General features: G+C 41.3%; 1 protein-coding gene across 6 annotated transcripts in view; it reads right to left on the reverse strand.

Annotated features, from left to right (window-relative positions):
• The window catches only part of Specc1 (sperm antigen with calponin homology and coiled-coil domains 1), a 261,433-nt gene that overhangs the window by 56,304 nt on the left and 189,396 nt on the right, over positions 1–15,733 (reverse strand). For all 6 annotated transcript variants that reach the window (XM_048448188.3, XM_048448186.3, XM_048448189.3 and 3 more), the window contains 3 exons: positions 12,238–12,319; positions 8,737–8,890; positions 4,641–4,743 (listed from right to left, as the gene is read on the reverse strand). In XM_048448188.3, coding sequence (XP_048304145.3) covers positions 4,641–4,743; positions 8,737–8,890; positions 12,238–12,319 — 339 coding nt within the window. The remainder of the gene's footprint in view (positions 1–4,640; positions 4,744–8,736; positions 8,891–12,237; positions 12,320–15,733) is intronic.

A 15,733-nucleotide genomic window follows, 5' to 3' on the forward strand; every position in this document is an offset into this window, starting at 1 on the left:
TCTTAACTCCTACAGGTGTGCACTAGGAACTGACTGCACAGTGAACACACGACAGACATAACACACAGCATACAGTTCTTAACTACTGCTCCTCTCATGACCTTTCGGTCTCACTCCTCTCTGATCCCAGTACCTAAGAAACAAGTTGGAGACTTGGATTGGGCCTTGGCAAAATAGGAAGCTAAAATGTGAATCACACTGACTGTGGTGGAAGGCTCTGAGGGGAGACAATCTTGGTGATGGAGTTTTCCCACCTTGCCTAAGGCATCTTAAATTATTCCACTAAAGACATGAAAACAGGAACAGGCTTTCTTCACCATAGATCTGCCTTGATCTTTGATTTCCTAACCCTTAACTTCCTATTGTCTGTAAACTATCTTATCTGTGGTATTTTGTTGCAACAACCTGAAAGAGCTAAGACTGGTATTCAGGCAATTCTGATATATGGGCAGCATGGAGAACCCCAGTCTAAAGGGTGCTCTTGACAACTATGTACCTCAAGATTCCAAGAGCCTGCAAGCTGAAAAAGTAGGCTATACAAGAATGACCGACGAATGGCTAGATGAAAAGGCTGTCCCCTGCCCATCATTTAGCAGAAGCAAACATCTGAATCTACAGAAGGGTCTGTGGGCTTTTTTGTGTGGCCTAACTACAGATGCAGCGGCTTAAACAGCACTTGCTTATTAGGTATCTGTTTCTGTTTCCGCATGGTGGGGCTCTGACCTAGAGGCTCAGGAAAGAATCCGCTTCCAAATTCAACTAGCCTGAACAGACTTCACACTTGGTAACTTTGCTCTGACCTAGACTGAATCACCAGTGTCTACCAGAGTCCAGGACATGGCAGGGCCCCAGGAACATAGCCAAGGTGCCCAGTGAGACAACTATGCCTTGTGCTGCTTAGGAGGTAATAGAGGACTTTACAGAGATTTGAGGTAAATTCTATGCAATCCAGGTCAAGGTCCCTTAGGGAAGGAAGGCAGAAGAAAAGCAAACTAACTCCTCAGCCCAGTTTGCTGCAGTACCTGTAACCATCAACCCCACAGGTATAAAGACCCCCACGAGGCATCTTATGGGTACCAACAGGACCTCAGTATTCTAATGCTCAATGCTACTTATTGGCTGTCAGGTAGGGACCCTGAGCCAGAGAACTGGTGTTTCAAGGCCTCCCTTCCACACTGTCCATTTCAAAGCAACCTCTGGCTAGGTAGAAAGACAGGTAGAAAGTTATTTGAAGTAAAAACCCATATGGCTACTGGTCTTCAAAAGGATTATGAACCATTTGAACTTTCAACAATTGGTCCTGGCCTCTTAATTCTCAGAGTAAGTACAGAACAGTTTAGGGAACAATGTGTACAAACTGGTCTAGCTGGAGAATAGTTTGTCAAAGGTGTAAGCGAGAGACATGTGTGATTTATACTTCTTTCTAAACTTATAGACATTTAACTATGAGTGAAAAATATTCTTCACACACAATGCATTGTGGGTTTCACAAAATATAAAAATATTTTTGAAAACTTAATACAAGATATTCACAAAACAATAAAAAGTTTAGTATAGCTGGAATATTTTTCTCTCAACTGGCTGGAAATACATTGTCAATCTCCTTCCCTCCGTCTAATTATAACATCATGCCACAAAAATCATGCCAATTTATTCTGAAAATTGTAATTGCCTTTTACCTCCTCTTGGCTCTATCCTGGACCCACTTCTGTAGTAGAGAAATGACAGCACCCAGCCAGAGATGACCACACTGGGCTCAGCCACAGCTGAGGCTGATCACCCCTTTTGATTGTTTTCTTCCATTTTCCATTACCATATTGTCTTGACGTTAGCACACACCTCCCCCTCCCGGGGCCACACACAAACAAATATCGGCAATCTCTTCCTCCTTTTGCTTTTCCATTTCCTCAGCAGCATGGCTGACAAATGCAGAGACTGCTGTTATTGAAGTGGTTTCCATTTGTGGGACAGTTCATCCCTCAGAATGGGGTTTACATGGGGTAAACAGAAATGCTTAAGTAAGAAAAATGAACTAGAAGTAAGTATGTCCTGGGAGCCTTTATGACCATATCTTGAGTTTTGTGAAATAAAAGGAGAACTTAAAAAAATGCAAAGATAAAGATAATACTATTTTTGGATAGACTCTGATTTTAAAGTAGTGTATGGTTAATAGAACAGAGAGAATCTCAGTCCTGCTTCTCAGCTAACTGAGCTGAGTCTCAGTCGAGCAGGGTTTCTTCTAGCTTCTTTCTCAGTTCTAGCTACTTTTAAAAGCTTGATCTTAGGAAGGTGAGCTACAATGTCAGAATCTTTCAAAGTTTTAGCAAAAAGGAGGAACAAAGCCAAGAAAAGAAATTAAAAAGGAGTGTCCACTTAGAGTTCAACTCTAGAAAAATAAAGCTTCACTGTGAATTCCTGGCTTATCTAAAAATCAGAGATCAGCATACCTCTATCTCCAGAGTGCTGAGATTAATTGCGTGTGCTATCACACCTGGCTCGCAGAAAAATGATTCCTAGGCAGAATACAATAGAGGAAAAAGATGGCCCTAATCAGGTTTAGTAGAAATTAAGAGCTCTGAGCTGGCGAGAGATAGCGTGGCAAGTAAAAGCACTCGCTTGGGTTCCTAAAGCTCACATAAAAGTGGAGAGACCCGGCTCTACAAAGTTGTCCTCTGATCTTCAAGGTGCACTGTGGTGGCAGGCATGCGTCCGCACACATGCACACAAACATGTACAAATTGAAAAAATAAATACAAAATATTTTATTAGGACTTTTGCTTCCCAAGAGTGGAATTTCAAGTCCCATTAAAGGATCTGTGATACGCGGGGCAGGGGTGGTGACACCTTTAATCCCAGCACTTGGGAGGCAGAGGCAGGCGGATCTCTGTGAGTTCCAGGACAGCCTGGGATATACAGAGAAACCCTGACTCAAAAAAAACAAAAAAGGGATGGGGGAGAGAAAAAAAGAATCTGTGATATATCTATTTAACAAAGAACTTTTGAAAAAGACTTTTAAAAATTAGAATTTATGTTTTATTTTATCTATATATGACTGCTTTGCCTGCATGTTTGTATGTGCATCAGCAGGTGCCAGAGCCCTGGAAAAGGTGACTGTGAGCCACCATGTGGGTGCCAGGAACTGAACTCAGGTGCTCTAGAAGAGCAACGAGTACTCTTAACTATAGAGCCATCTCTCCAGTTCATATAAAGAAGTTTTAAAAGCAATAAAGGAAAAACAGAGAAAATTATTTTAGGGATGGGCAGGAGCTTGGAAAGCAGCTCAGGGGCAGAGTGTGTGCTTTGTAGGAAGCTCCTGACGATCAAAAATAAATGTGAAGTAAATACATAAGGATGAAAGGCCTAACTAGGTACATCTCTACAGAGAGGCTGTCCAAATGACCAGTTCATACATGCACAATCTCATTAGCCAACAGGCTAACAAATACCAAAACCATAATGAGATACCACTAGACCTCTACCCAAACACCATGAGTGAAGACACAGCACGCTGATGAGAACACACAGAAACACATCTCCCATAAACTGTTGGTAGGGTGGACAATGCACAGTTACCTAGAAATCTGTCTAGCATCATCTATGACATCTGAGTATGTGCACGCAGCTTTAAGGCTCAGACACGCCATTCCTAAGAGCACATGCAGCGGAGATAAGAATATCAATAGAGTAGACAAGTAAAGACCAAAAAAAAAATCACATAATGCAATACTAAATAGTGAGGAAAATAAAATATAGCAATAAAGGGCAAATCTTACTAACTTTTTTGGAGGGTGTGGTTTCGAGACAGGATTTCTCTGTAGCTTTGGAGCCTGTCCTGGAACTAGCTCTTCTAAGACCAGGTTGGCCTCGAGCTCACAGAGATTTGCCTGCCTCTGCCTCCCAAGTGCTGGGATTAAAGGCATGTGCCACCACTGCCTGGCCAAATCTTATTAACTTCATACTGTGTGAAAAGATGCAAATATTATACAGCTTTCTGTTCCTTTTATCTAAGAGCTGAGAAAGGTATCACTACTCAAGCACTCACACTGTTACAGAAACCACAAGGAGAGAAATGAGGCAGACAGGAACTTCGGGGAGCAGCAAGGGGCTATGGCTGGAAAGTCCTGACAGGTCTGTGGGAACGGGAGATGCTACTTCAGGATGGGGTTTCTGACTGGGTTCCCATTTCATAATGATTAAGGAGACTCTAATTCATGCACTTTTACCTTTGTGTATATTATTTCAAAATAAAAAGTTTAAACCTATATCAGGTGTCACTTCCTTGTCTGCTCTTCTCAGAAAGTAAACACCACCCTAGACAAACAAAACTAAACTAAATGAAAACTCATAAAGCTACAAAAAAAAAAAGATGAAAAAACTTGGGAAGCCTTTATGCATAGGAGAAAGAGCTGCCTCTTTGGGAAGATGCTTTATCAACAGCTCTGGCCTTCTGTCCCCCACCCCTTCTCCTCACAGGGAGGCCTTGGCATAGCACTGTACACAAATACCATTCCCTCCCTGGAAGTCGCGACTGAGAGAACAGAGATGGCAGTGTATGCAAACTGGGCTACCAAGCACAGGCACACACGGACTATGGCCTGGCATAGGCCCATGAACATCCAATTGGCAGCACCGCTCCTTACCGCATAACCTTCTGTCTTCTTCTGACACCATTTCAGGAGTGCATTGCGCTTAGAGCCACCATACTCCCGGGCCAAGGCTGCCAGGGGGTCTCTTCTTTCAACACTGATTACAAAGAAGAAGAACACGCAGTTAAGGACGATGTTGGTGGAATGGCTCTTTTTTGTTTTTTCTTTTGAGACAAGGTCTCATACGGCCCAGGGTGACTTTGAACTCTCTATAGGCAAGGATGACTCTGAACTCCTAATCTTCCTACCTCCACATCCTAAGAGCTGGGATTACAGGTGTGTATTATCTCACTCAAGATGTTGGCTTTTTTGTTTGTTTGTTTGTTTGTTTTGTTTTGTCTTTCAAGGCATGGTCTCTCTGTATAGCCTTGGCTATCTAGAACATACTCTGCAGATCAGGCTGGAAAGATCTGCCTGCTTTCCTCTCCTGAGTGGCTGGGACTAAAAGCATGCACCACCACCACCTGGTTAAGATGCTGACTTTTATAAAAAATAACAAGATTTTAAAAAGCCAAAGTGTAGTTTATTCAAACAGTACTCTAAAGAAACACCAAATTAGTCATGTTAAAAATACATTGTGTAAGCCAGGCTGTGATGGCACATATCTTTAGTCCCAGCACTTGGGAGGTCAAGGCAGGCTGATCTCTGTGAGTTCAAGGCCAGCCTGGTCTACAGAGTGAGTTCCAGGACAGTCAGGGCTACCCAGAGAAACCCTATCTCGAAAAACCAAACCAAACCAAACCAAACCAAACCAAACCAAAAAAAAAAAAAAACCAAACCAAAACAAAACAACAACAACAAAAAAACCCACATCACATGAAAATACTTTAACATATAAAAGATAAATGAAAAGGCATAGTGAAACTGTAAACTAGCTGTTACAGGAGGTTCTAAGAGTAGAGAGGAAGAGAAATTCATAAAATTAAATTAATTGACTCAAGAGTCTTTGCCCAGTTTATGGATCATGGAATCTGAGCACAAGATGAGCCAAAGTTGAGATGACATCACTACTATAATATCTTAGCATCCTAACAGCATGTTTTAGGAACCCATCCTTGACCTCTCTCAACAATGACATTAATTTTTATGCTAACCAAAATTACTCAAATATTACTAAGAGATTTAAGATCATACAGTTCTTTTCCTTCTAGCATGGGGGTCATGGAGTCAGAAGTATACTGCTATAGGAGTTTTGTATAGTACTCTATTGCCCAACACCATCCACAGCAGGGCAGGGAAAGAAAGACTCACCAAAAGGCAAAACCTACAGTGCAATAGGAGTTATCAACCTACTGCTAAGGTAGATAGATATAATTGAAACACAGACCCAAAAATGCTCAAGGTAGTACTCTTACAATGCTAAAAAGATAACCAACTCATGCTAACAAGCAAACAGATAAATAAGCTGAGGTCTAATCACATTCGTGGAATATACCGTGGTAAGAAAAATTGCTGCAGGTATGTGACGTTACATGTTACCACCTGACCTCAGTCCAACGCAACAGGACCAAGAGCTCATGGGCTGCAATCTTCAAATCATGAGCCAAAACAAACCTTTCCTTTGGATAGGTTAGTCATCTCAGGTTATAGGATGGAAAGCTAACTAATGAAAAGCCCCCCGTGCCAGTCCTTGGTTATTTCCCTTCTCAGCATGGACACGGACTTCCTGCAAAGCTCTCCCCTGGATCTCACCAGATCCAAGAAAAGATGAACACAGTTGCCTTTAATCTTCATTTGCCAGACCAACAGAGGAAGAAAATCTGTGTCAAACACTACAACTAGAGCTCAGAGGAGTGCTCAAAGCACAACCCTCCACCCGCCTAAAACTCACCTAGTCCCCTTCCCTTCTCCCCTAGGCGAGGCTATTTAGGTTTTAACCACTTAGCCTCTACCTTCAGTCTCATGCTTTCTTTATGGTTCCCATGTTTCTGCACATTAACAAAATTTTGTAAGTGTTTCTGGTTGATCGACTGCCAGTTTACTTCATAAGTTAAAATCATCAAGCCTTTAGAGGAAAACATAATAAGAAAAATTTTGTATGTGTGCAGAGAGAGAGAGTGAAAATGTCACAGATAAAAATAAATGCAATTTTAAAAATCTAAAAAATTCTATTCTGTCATAGGTTAATCTTAATAACGTGAATGTAAAAGAAATAAGAAATAAAGGTCACTAATCTGACCTCTTATGAAGAAAGGTATACTATAAATAGCATATTAATATATGCAAATTTCCTGTGTGTTTACACCATTGATTTGAGAGTAGCACTAATTCTGGTCCTTCAAACCTGTTTCTATTATTTCATATACAGAGAAGCAGGTGATCTATATCTGGGACCTTCATAAAGCTCTTGAAATGTCTGACTTTACCTATTTGGGATCAAAGATTGGTTTCATCCAAAGATGCATTGACCTGAATGTATTCAAACTCACAAAACTTCCCATAAGACACAAACAGATGATTCTACTACGTACTATAAAGTTCTTATCCCTGAAGTAGATAGTGTTTTAGACTCATCTGTGGGTGAATCATTAGATGGAACACAAGGCAAAGCACTGGAAAAGGTACCCAAATGTAGGATGACATATTTATCATCCATGAGACGACAGCAAGTTATTCATACTATAAGAGAAGTACCGGAGTTACACAGTCAAATGGGTGGAAGACACCCAAGCAGGAGCTGAGCTTAGGTCCTCTGCTTTCACAGGAGATGCCCTCACCTACCGAGCCATCTCCTATTTACTATTCTTACTGGTGAACTCTTTGGTCTTTCGTTTATCCAGGAGGGAAGGGTGAAGCCAGCATCACAGGTGAGTGGGATGGGGCTAAACTGCAGATCAGAAGGGCAGGATGCAGAGTGATGACTGCTACGAGGGTTTCTGAGAGGTCCCCAGTGGGGCACAGGTGCCTCAGTCAGAACACTGCCAGGGAAAAGCAGGAAGACAGGGGGGACCTTGGTGGCCAGGGGCACTGGCAGGGAGGAGGCATCAGAAGCACGGGTTCAAACACAGGCTTTTGATGACCAGCTAGGCTCACTGTTCTCTCTTCCTCCGCTGCACACTATACATCTCTGCTAACGCCCCTTTAAACACTGATCTCAGAAATGTCTCTCTAATCTTCTTTCTGTGCCACTGTGCTCTCAACAATCTTCCTTAAATAGCAGGTCTGCTCTTAATCACTACTCAAAAACAAAAACACAATCCCACAGACTTAGTGGTTCCCCACTGCTTTACCAAAATAAGTATGAAGCTCCTTTTGGCAATGCAGACTGTTTGCAATAGGGCTCCAACCTACCTTGACGGCTGTAGCTCCCCAGCTGTCTACCTGTGTTGGCTAGGAGCCTGCTGTATATTTGGCAGGGCCTTCTTGAGGTCCTAGGTTGAGTTCCATCATCCACTCACCCTGGCTCCTTTACAGCTACTGACAGGAATCTCATTTCTCTCTAGACTTCCTGATTCAAACAACCCCTCAAGTACTTCTGCTTCAACTTTAAAGATTGATTAATTTATTCTATGGGTATACGTGTGTGCCTGAGTGTATGTATGTTCACCATACATGTGTATGTGCTTCTGGAGGCCAGAAGACAGTGGTAGATCCCCTGGAAATGAAGTTTTAGGCAATTGACAGCCATCTGATGTGGGTGCTAGGAACTGAACCTGAGTCCTTTACAAAAGCAATGAGTGTTCTTAACCACTGGGCCACCTCTTCAGCTCCTGTTTGCTAAAATTTCACTTTCTAAAAATTCTACTATTATTAGTGTGTGTGTGTGTGTCTAGCATATGTGTGCCACACATTGCATATGGAGGTCAGAGGACAACTTTGTGGAGTTGGTTCTCTTTTCCACGGGTTCTGGCGACTGAACTCGGGTCATCAGGCTTACACAAGAGCCTTTACACACTGATACATCTCAGGGCCCCTGCTTAAAAAGGCACAGCCCTTCATGAGGTTTTGTCCCAAACCACTGTGAAGTATCTTCTTATTAGCCTTGTGGAAGGTGTGTTCTATATCTCAGGCATTGTCACTCAGAAGCAAGTTGACTAAATGAAACAGACGGAAGAGAATAACATTAATCTCATACTCTGAAATTCGGTACCTGAGCTTGCTTGGTTTCAGACCCCCGGTGGATGCACTCAGCAGTCTGGTGTTCCCAAAGCCCAGGGAGGGGGGTCTGCTCAGGGACTCCAGTGAAGGACTCTTCCGGAGATAAGGGTCTGACTTCCGGTCCTCAGTTCTTCCCTTCAGAAGATCTGTGTGAATAACAACATTGTCACCCATTTCTAAAGAGAAGAAATCTGATTGGTTATCATATTTTATTATCAAGTACAAAGACATATCTACATAGGTTATATGTATATACTCCTACTAATACACATATACACACATAAACGTTTCCTTTCTGAAATAATAAAAATGCAAACAGGGACATGATATTTTCTAGAAAGAATTTTCTAGACAGGGCTACCCATATAATTCACAAGACCTTGTGCCAGGGTGGATGGCTCAGTTGTTCAGACCACTTACTGCACAATCATGAGGACCTGAGTTCAGATCCCAGGAAGCTAGGTGTTCTGCACACATCTACAGCCCCAATTCTGATGGAAACAAAAACAAAGAGAATTGCTGGTGCTTATTCATACAGCTTAGCCAAGAAAATGAGAACCTCAGATTGAGGAAGAGACCCTTCTTCAAAAGGATTAGATAGTAAATTATAAGAACAATCAATATCCTCTTTTGTCCTCTTCTTAAGTTCACAGATGCACAAATCCACACTCATATTCACACACACAAAACAAACAAACAAATAAATAAATAGAAAATATATCTTTAAAGAAGGATCTACAGTACTAGGGCGGGAGAAATGACCCAGTGGTTAAAAGCATTGACTGGATTCAATTCCTAGCACCACAACTGTCGTCTAGAACCCCAGTTCTGGGGGATCCGACACCCTCTTTTGGCCTCCATACGCATCAGGTACATAAGTGTTGCACAAACATACTTGAGGAAAAAAGGAAGGAAGGAAAAAAAACAAGCAAGCAAGCAAGCTAGCTTAATGCCAAAGCAGTACTTTGTTGAAAAATGATTCTAAATTTTCAGACAGTGATCAGAGTATTAAGTAAAATACAGGTCCTTCTAAGAGCCTTGTGCAACTATCCAGTTAGGTCACTCACTCCTCTAGCTCCGTCTCTAGCTAGTATTGTTTGCATTAGCTGTGGATCAGAGAAAAACCCGGTAGAAAAATGTCTCATGTGACTGTCAGGTCACAGATAGAAAGCAGATAAAAAGCTGGGAACCGAGAAGCACTCAGAGAAAAATTGTTCCAACTACAGGCTTATAGTTCACTAAAACCCGAGAAAAACCCCTTTCTTTAAGGCACCATTCTGCTGTTGTATTAGTATTAGTGAAAACAGGTACAGAAATGAGCTGAACTCTCCAAGTACCTCTCAAAGGATCTCACAAGCAGGAGGGAGTGGAGAAGAGAATATGAGAGGCTGGCTGACACGGAGTGAGAGCTGGAGCTGCCAGACTTGGGCGGCTAGCTGAGCGGGACAGCTGGGGCCACCTCCTGTCACCCACAGTCACAGAAGAAAACAGGACCTAATAGCCACCAATTATGGGCATGAAGTTGGGGGTGAGGCCAATTAGGTCTAAATAGCAGAGAAAAACAGTTCTACATCACTGAAGATCAAAACAAAAACAGAACATTAATCTGCAGTTAGGGATGACCTCAATGTTGACAAGCAGTTGCTGGAAATGACTGGTAGCAAACGATTTTCACTATGCAGTCTTTTATTATAGTAAATAGAATCATCACCAGGAGACAGGTGCCTGGGGGGTAAGGAGGAGGAGGGCAGCCAATGAGCTGCACAGCAATAATTGTGGTCTCAATTTTATTATTTATCTTGTCAACCAAAAGAATGGCTCTTTAGATAATTAGGAAACTTGGAAGTTAGAAGAACAGCCTGAAAAAGACATGAAAACTATGATCACTCTCAGAATGCTAAGTTTGACGTTGTATAGCTTCTACCACAATTAAAAAAGAATCACCTAGCACTATTATGCAAGTAAGTTACTCTCTATTTTAAACTGCATAATGAGTGTGTGCTATGATATTACATAATGATGCATAGATTTAAGCCAGACAGGTTTTCAATCTTAAGTTTTGGCCTCCACCCTTCATTTCTGGGAAGGAGGTGCTCAGACTTGAATGCCTTTAAGTTGCAGCCATATGCATTTACCAAGTCCTGGGAAGCTTAAGAACGGTTTTAGCTCAATTTTGCCTATACCTTGTAAATGAAACAGCAAAGACTAAATGGCAGTGCGTCTCTTTACAACACCGTATGAAATCTTTAAAGCCCACTGCTAAGACCTATGGCGCTCACACACAAAAATTCTTTTCCAAACCTCTCTGTGGGGCTGGAGATAGCTCAGATTAATAACACTGCCTGTTCTTGCAGAAAATCCGAGTTCAGTTACCAGCATTCACATAGCAGTTTACAACTGTCTGTACCAGTTCCCTGAGATCTGAGCCTTCTGGTCTCCTGGGGTACTGCACACATGGTATACACATATACAACACATACACATCATCATTATCATAATGATATCATCATCATAATAATAATAGTAATAATAATAACAACAACAACAACACTCTGTCTAGGGTCTACAGGACAGATAAATCAGTGGGAAAAGGTGCTTGCTGCACAAGTCTGATGACCTGAGTAAATTCAATCCCCAGAAACCATGAAAAAGTAGCAGGAAAGTTGTTTTCTGATTTCCACATTTGTGCTGTGGTACATGCATATTTACACATACGTTATGGACATGTGCAGTAATAACAAAATCAACACCATCACCCTCACTGCCCACTGAAAGCACACCTGGTTGGTCACTCAAGAATACTGATGAAGATGCACAAAATTAATGTTCTTTTGTTAGCATTTTTTAACCTCCTGATGCAGCAGCCATTCCACAGCCAATGGATTAAAGAGTAATTCTGACTTTTAAGTCTTATTAAGCAAATATTTCATAAGCTATAGCAGCCACAAATAATGATTCCTCTTATCAATCAGAGAAAAATAAATGGAAAGCTTTCTGAAAAGACTCGGGACTCAAGATGACAACAGGAACATGGTGATTCATGGGAAGAAGTAAAAATGTCAATATCAATGGGAGTTTGGAAGCACGTGATCCCAGCCCTCAGTGATGACTTTGAGGGATCCCAGACGTCAGTGGTGGGGATCACTGTAGTTGTGAAAATAGCAAAGACACTAGATTGGCAATGAAACCCAAGGGGGCAACTGAACCTCTGTCACCTCAGGAGAGGTGGGCAGTGAGTTGTTTCTTATAGAGGAGCAAAGAAAACAACTTCTTGAGACAGAATCTCTACCTGGTGAAGGTGGTGTGAACACCTGAGATGATAACACAAGATTCACAATATGACATGAACTCAGGGGAAGCTCAGGTATTGAAAAGAGAGTCTAATTTTAAAAGAAGTGCTATGTGGGAGAAAGCCCTTGGGAAAGGCAAGGAGAGGTAACATGGTCAATATCATTGGTGTCTTAAGAACTGCCACCATTACCCCACAAGTTACCTGAGAGGGGAAGGTCCGGCAGATCCAAGCGCTGAGTCATCCCTTTGCTGGCTGGCCGCATGGTGTTGTAGGTCGAGTGTCTCTGTCAAAACCAAAGGGCACCTCAGCATGACGAGCCTGCGATGTGACTACAGCAGAATGCAAGTGCACACTGCTGTGTCTGGATGCGATTCTTAAGCACACTGTCACGCCCTAGGGAGCTTTTAAAATAACTTATTTTTTTTCAAACTGTAATATAAGTTCAACTGACTTAAAGAGAACAAATAATGGAAAGATAATCCCTAGTTCACTTCTATCACCTATTTCTTTTTCCCAGTGGCAATTGTTATTAATTTGTTTTAAGAATACCCTTTCTGGAATATTCTATACATTCTCAACGATATCTGTAAACACCATGTTTTAAGTGAGGTGGGACAGCATGCCTATGATCTCAGCACTCGGAAGCAAGAGACAGGAGAATCCTGGCGTGATGGTAGGGGTGCAGAAAAGGGGGAATTTGCTGGTCAGCTAATATAATCTAGCAAATTGGTCAGCTCCATGTTCACTGCAAGACCCACCCTGTGTTAAACATGAGACAGAAAGTTATGAGGAAGATACCCGATAATGATCTCTGGCCTTCACAATGCATGCACAATATGCACACCCGCAGACATCTATACACCATATATACACATACCATACACACACACACACACACACACACACGCATGCACGCACACATCCCTTTTTGGGTCCCAAGGGTCAAAGAGTATACACAAAAATGATCCACATCACCAATCATGAAAACACAAATCAAAACCAGGAGACACCATCTCATTCCAACTCTTAAGACTACTATTTAAAAACAAAAGAAAATACCAAGTGTTGGCGACAATATGAAAAACTTAGAATCTGCATGCACTACTGACAGGCATATAATGATGCTAGATAAAATAGGATGAAGGTTCCTCAAAAACTTCAAAATAAAGATAGATGTGGTGGCACATGCCTAAATCCAACACTTGGGTGGAAGAGGCAGGCAAATCTTTATGGGTTGTGGCCAGTCAAGACTTTGTTGTGAGTTTGAATTCAGGCAAAGCTACATAACAAGACACTGACTCAAAAAAAAAAAATTTCCAAATAGGTCTATCATATGACCCTACTTAAAGGCTTTTAACCAGAAGAACTGAAAACAAGATCTTCAAGAGATATTTGTACACTCATGTTGAGTGCAACATTATTCACAATAGTCAAGAGGTGGAAAATGCCTAAATGTTTGCCCAGCAGCTTCTGTTGGATGGCAGAGTCTGTCCTACTTCCGGAAAAAGTTCTGGTGATCTGCAAGCCAACATCGTGCTTATAGTTAGCAATACTACGTTGAACTCCGAAAAACCCAAGAGTGTCGTTAGTTATCCTAACCCATTTGACACTTGAACTAAATACCTCGTATCATCCCGTAGATACAAGTGCAGATCTCATCACAAATGTACACATGCACACGCACACACATACACCTACACACCCCTGAATTCCACCAACTGTCACGTGCCTTTGAATCATGTGATTCTCTACACTTTAGCTAAAAAATGATGTGACACTGATAGTGCCATGGAAATTTCTGGAAAGACTATATGACTAAAAATCCATTCAGAATAATGTGAGCATCTCATGGGTTAGCTACTATCATTTCCATAGTTCATTCGACCTACCCTCAACGAACAGCAGTACTGACTTTGACACTGGTGTTATGAATTCTGTCTATACACACAGTGAACAGAACCATCTTGAAACTTTCCAGAGCATTTTTTAGGAGTCCTACTCTACACTGGTACTAAGCATGAAATGCATGGTTCCCAGTGGTCCTCATAAATAAAAATTGTTGTAGAATACAATTTTCAAAAAAAAATTTTGAAATTTTATTTTTGAAGTCATTATGTTAAGTAAAAGATCTCTAACAATTTAGTCTTATGGAAAAGCATCCAAAATTTCACCACCAAGTATTATTACTGGCAATAATAATAAATATTATTATTATGATATAGATTAAAGAATGTCCCAGAGAGGGGCTGGAGATACTGTTCAATGGTTAAGAACACTGGCTGCTCTTCCCAGAAAAGTCATATTCAATTGCTAGCACCTATACGGCAGCTCACCACCACCTGTAACTCCAGTTCCAAAGGATCTGATACCCTTTTCTGGCCTCCAAGAGCACTAGGCATGCCCATGGTACAAATATATACATGCATGCCAAACATCCACACACATAAAATAAAAAAAAAAGAATTTGAGAGAAAGAGAGAGTACACAAACACTGGCACCTATATGTCACAATCAGGAAAAAATAGCTTACATAATTGACTGTGCTGGTTAGTTTTGTGTCAATTTGACATGAGCTAGAGTAATTTAGGAAGAGGCCACCTCTGTTGAGAAAATGCTCCCACCATATGAGCCTGTGGGAAAGCCTGCAGGGCATTTTCTTGATTAATGATTGATGTGGGAGAGCCCAACCCACAGGCAGTGATGCGAGTCCTGGGTTGGTTATATATCTGGATGATATAAGTAAGCGGTCTGAGCAAGATATGGGGAACAAGGTAGAAACCAGTACTCTCCCATAGCCTCTGCAAGGTTCCTGCCTTGCCCTGAGTTTCTTCAGGGATGATTTCAAGCTCTAAGATGAAATAAACCCTTTTCTCTCCAAGTTGCTTTAGGTCATGGTGTTTTATAACAGCAATACAAACCCTAATTAAGACACTGACATAAAGAGAAAGTATGGTGATCACAGGATAATATAGAACGTGGAGAACCACAAGGCTGGTTCTCTCCTTCCACCATGGGTTCTCACAGTCAAGCTTGGTTAGGCTTGCAAGGCAAGTGTCTTCACCCACTGAGCCATCTCAACAACCTGGGGATTTTTTAATTTGCAGTGCTGGAGACTGAACCCATGGCTTTGTCTATACTAGGCAAGCACTCTATTACAGAACTATACTCCAGCTCCTAAGGTTTTTCTCTTTGTTTAAATTAGGAAGAGTCACCAAAACTCAGAAGGTTGAGGCAAAAGGACTAAAAATTCAAAACTTACTTGGAGCCTGGGCAACATAGCAAGACCCTACCTCAAAAATCAAAACAAGAGCTAGAGACATAGCTCAGAGGTAGAGAGCTTGCCTAGCATGTTCAATTGCTAGTGTCACAAAGGTATTCCTCAAATACACTTGGTTGTTACCCACTAAGATGAGAATACACGTTTTCTTTCTTTGTTACTATGGTGAATTCCCTAATTCTTCTTAATAGTTAAAACTTTCCATTCTTGGAGAAAAATTCCTTTGGCATATTTTTCATATACTATTCAATTAGGTTTGATAAGATTTTGTTTAAGAATTTTACATGGAGTTTTATGAGCGACTCACCTTTTAATTTTCCTGTTTTTTTCTGTTCTTACCAGAAATAATAAAACTACCCTGGCTCATGAGCTAAAAAGTGTATCCCTTTTTCCTAGTATTTGTTTGAATTCATGACTAGT

Source organism: Myodes glareolus, chromosome 9 (assembly GCF_982192425.1).
Source record: "Myodes glareolus chromosome 9, mMyoGla1.1, whole genome shotgun sequence".
Lineage (NCBI taxonomy): Eukaryota > Metazoa > Chordata > Mammalia > Rodentia > Cricetidae > Myodes > Myodes glareolus.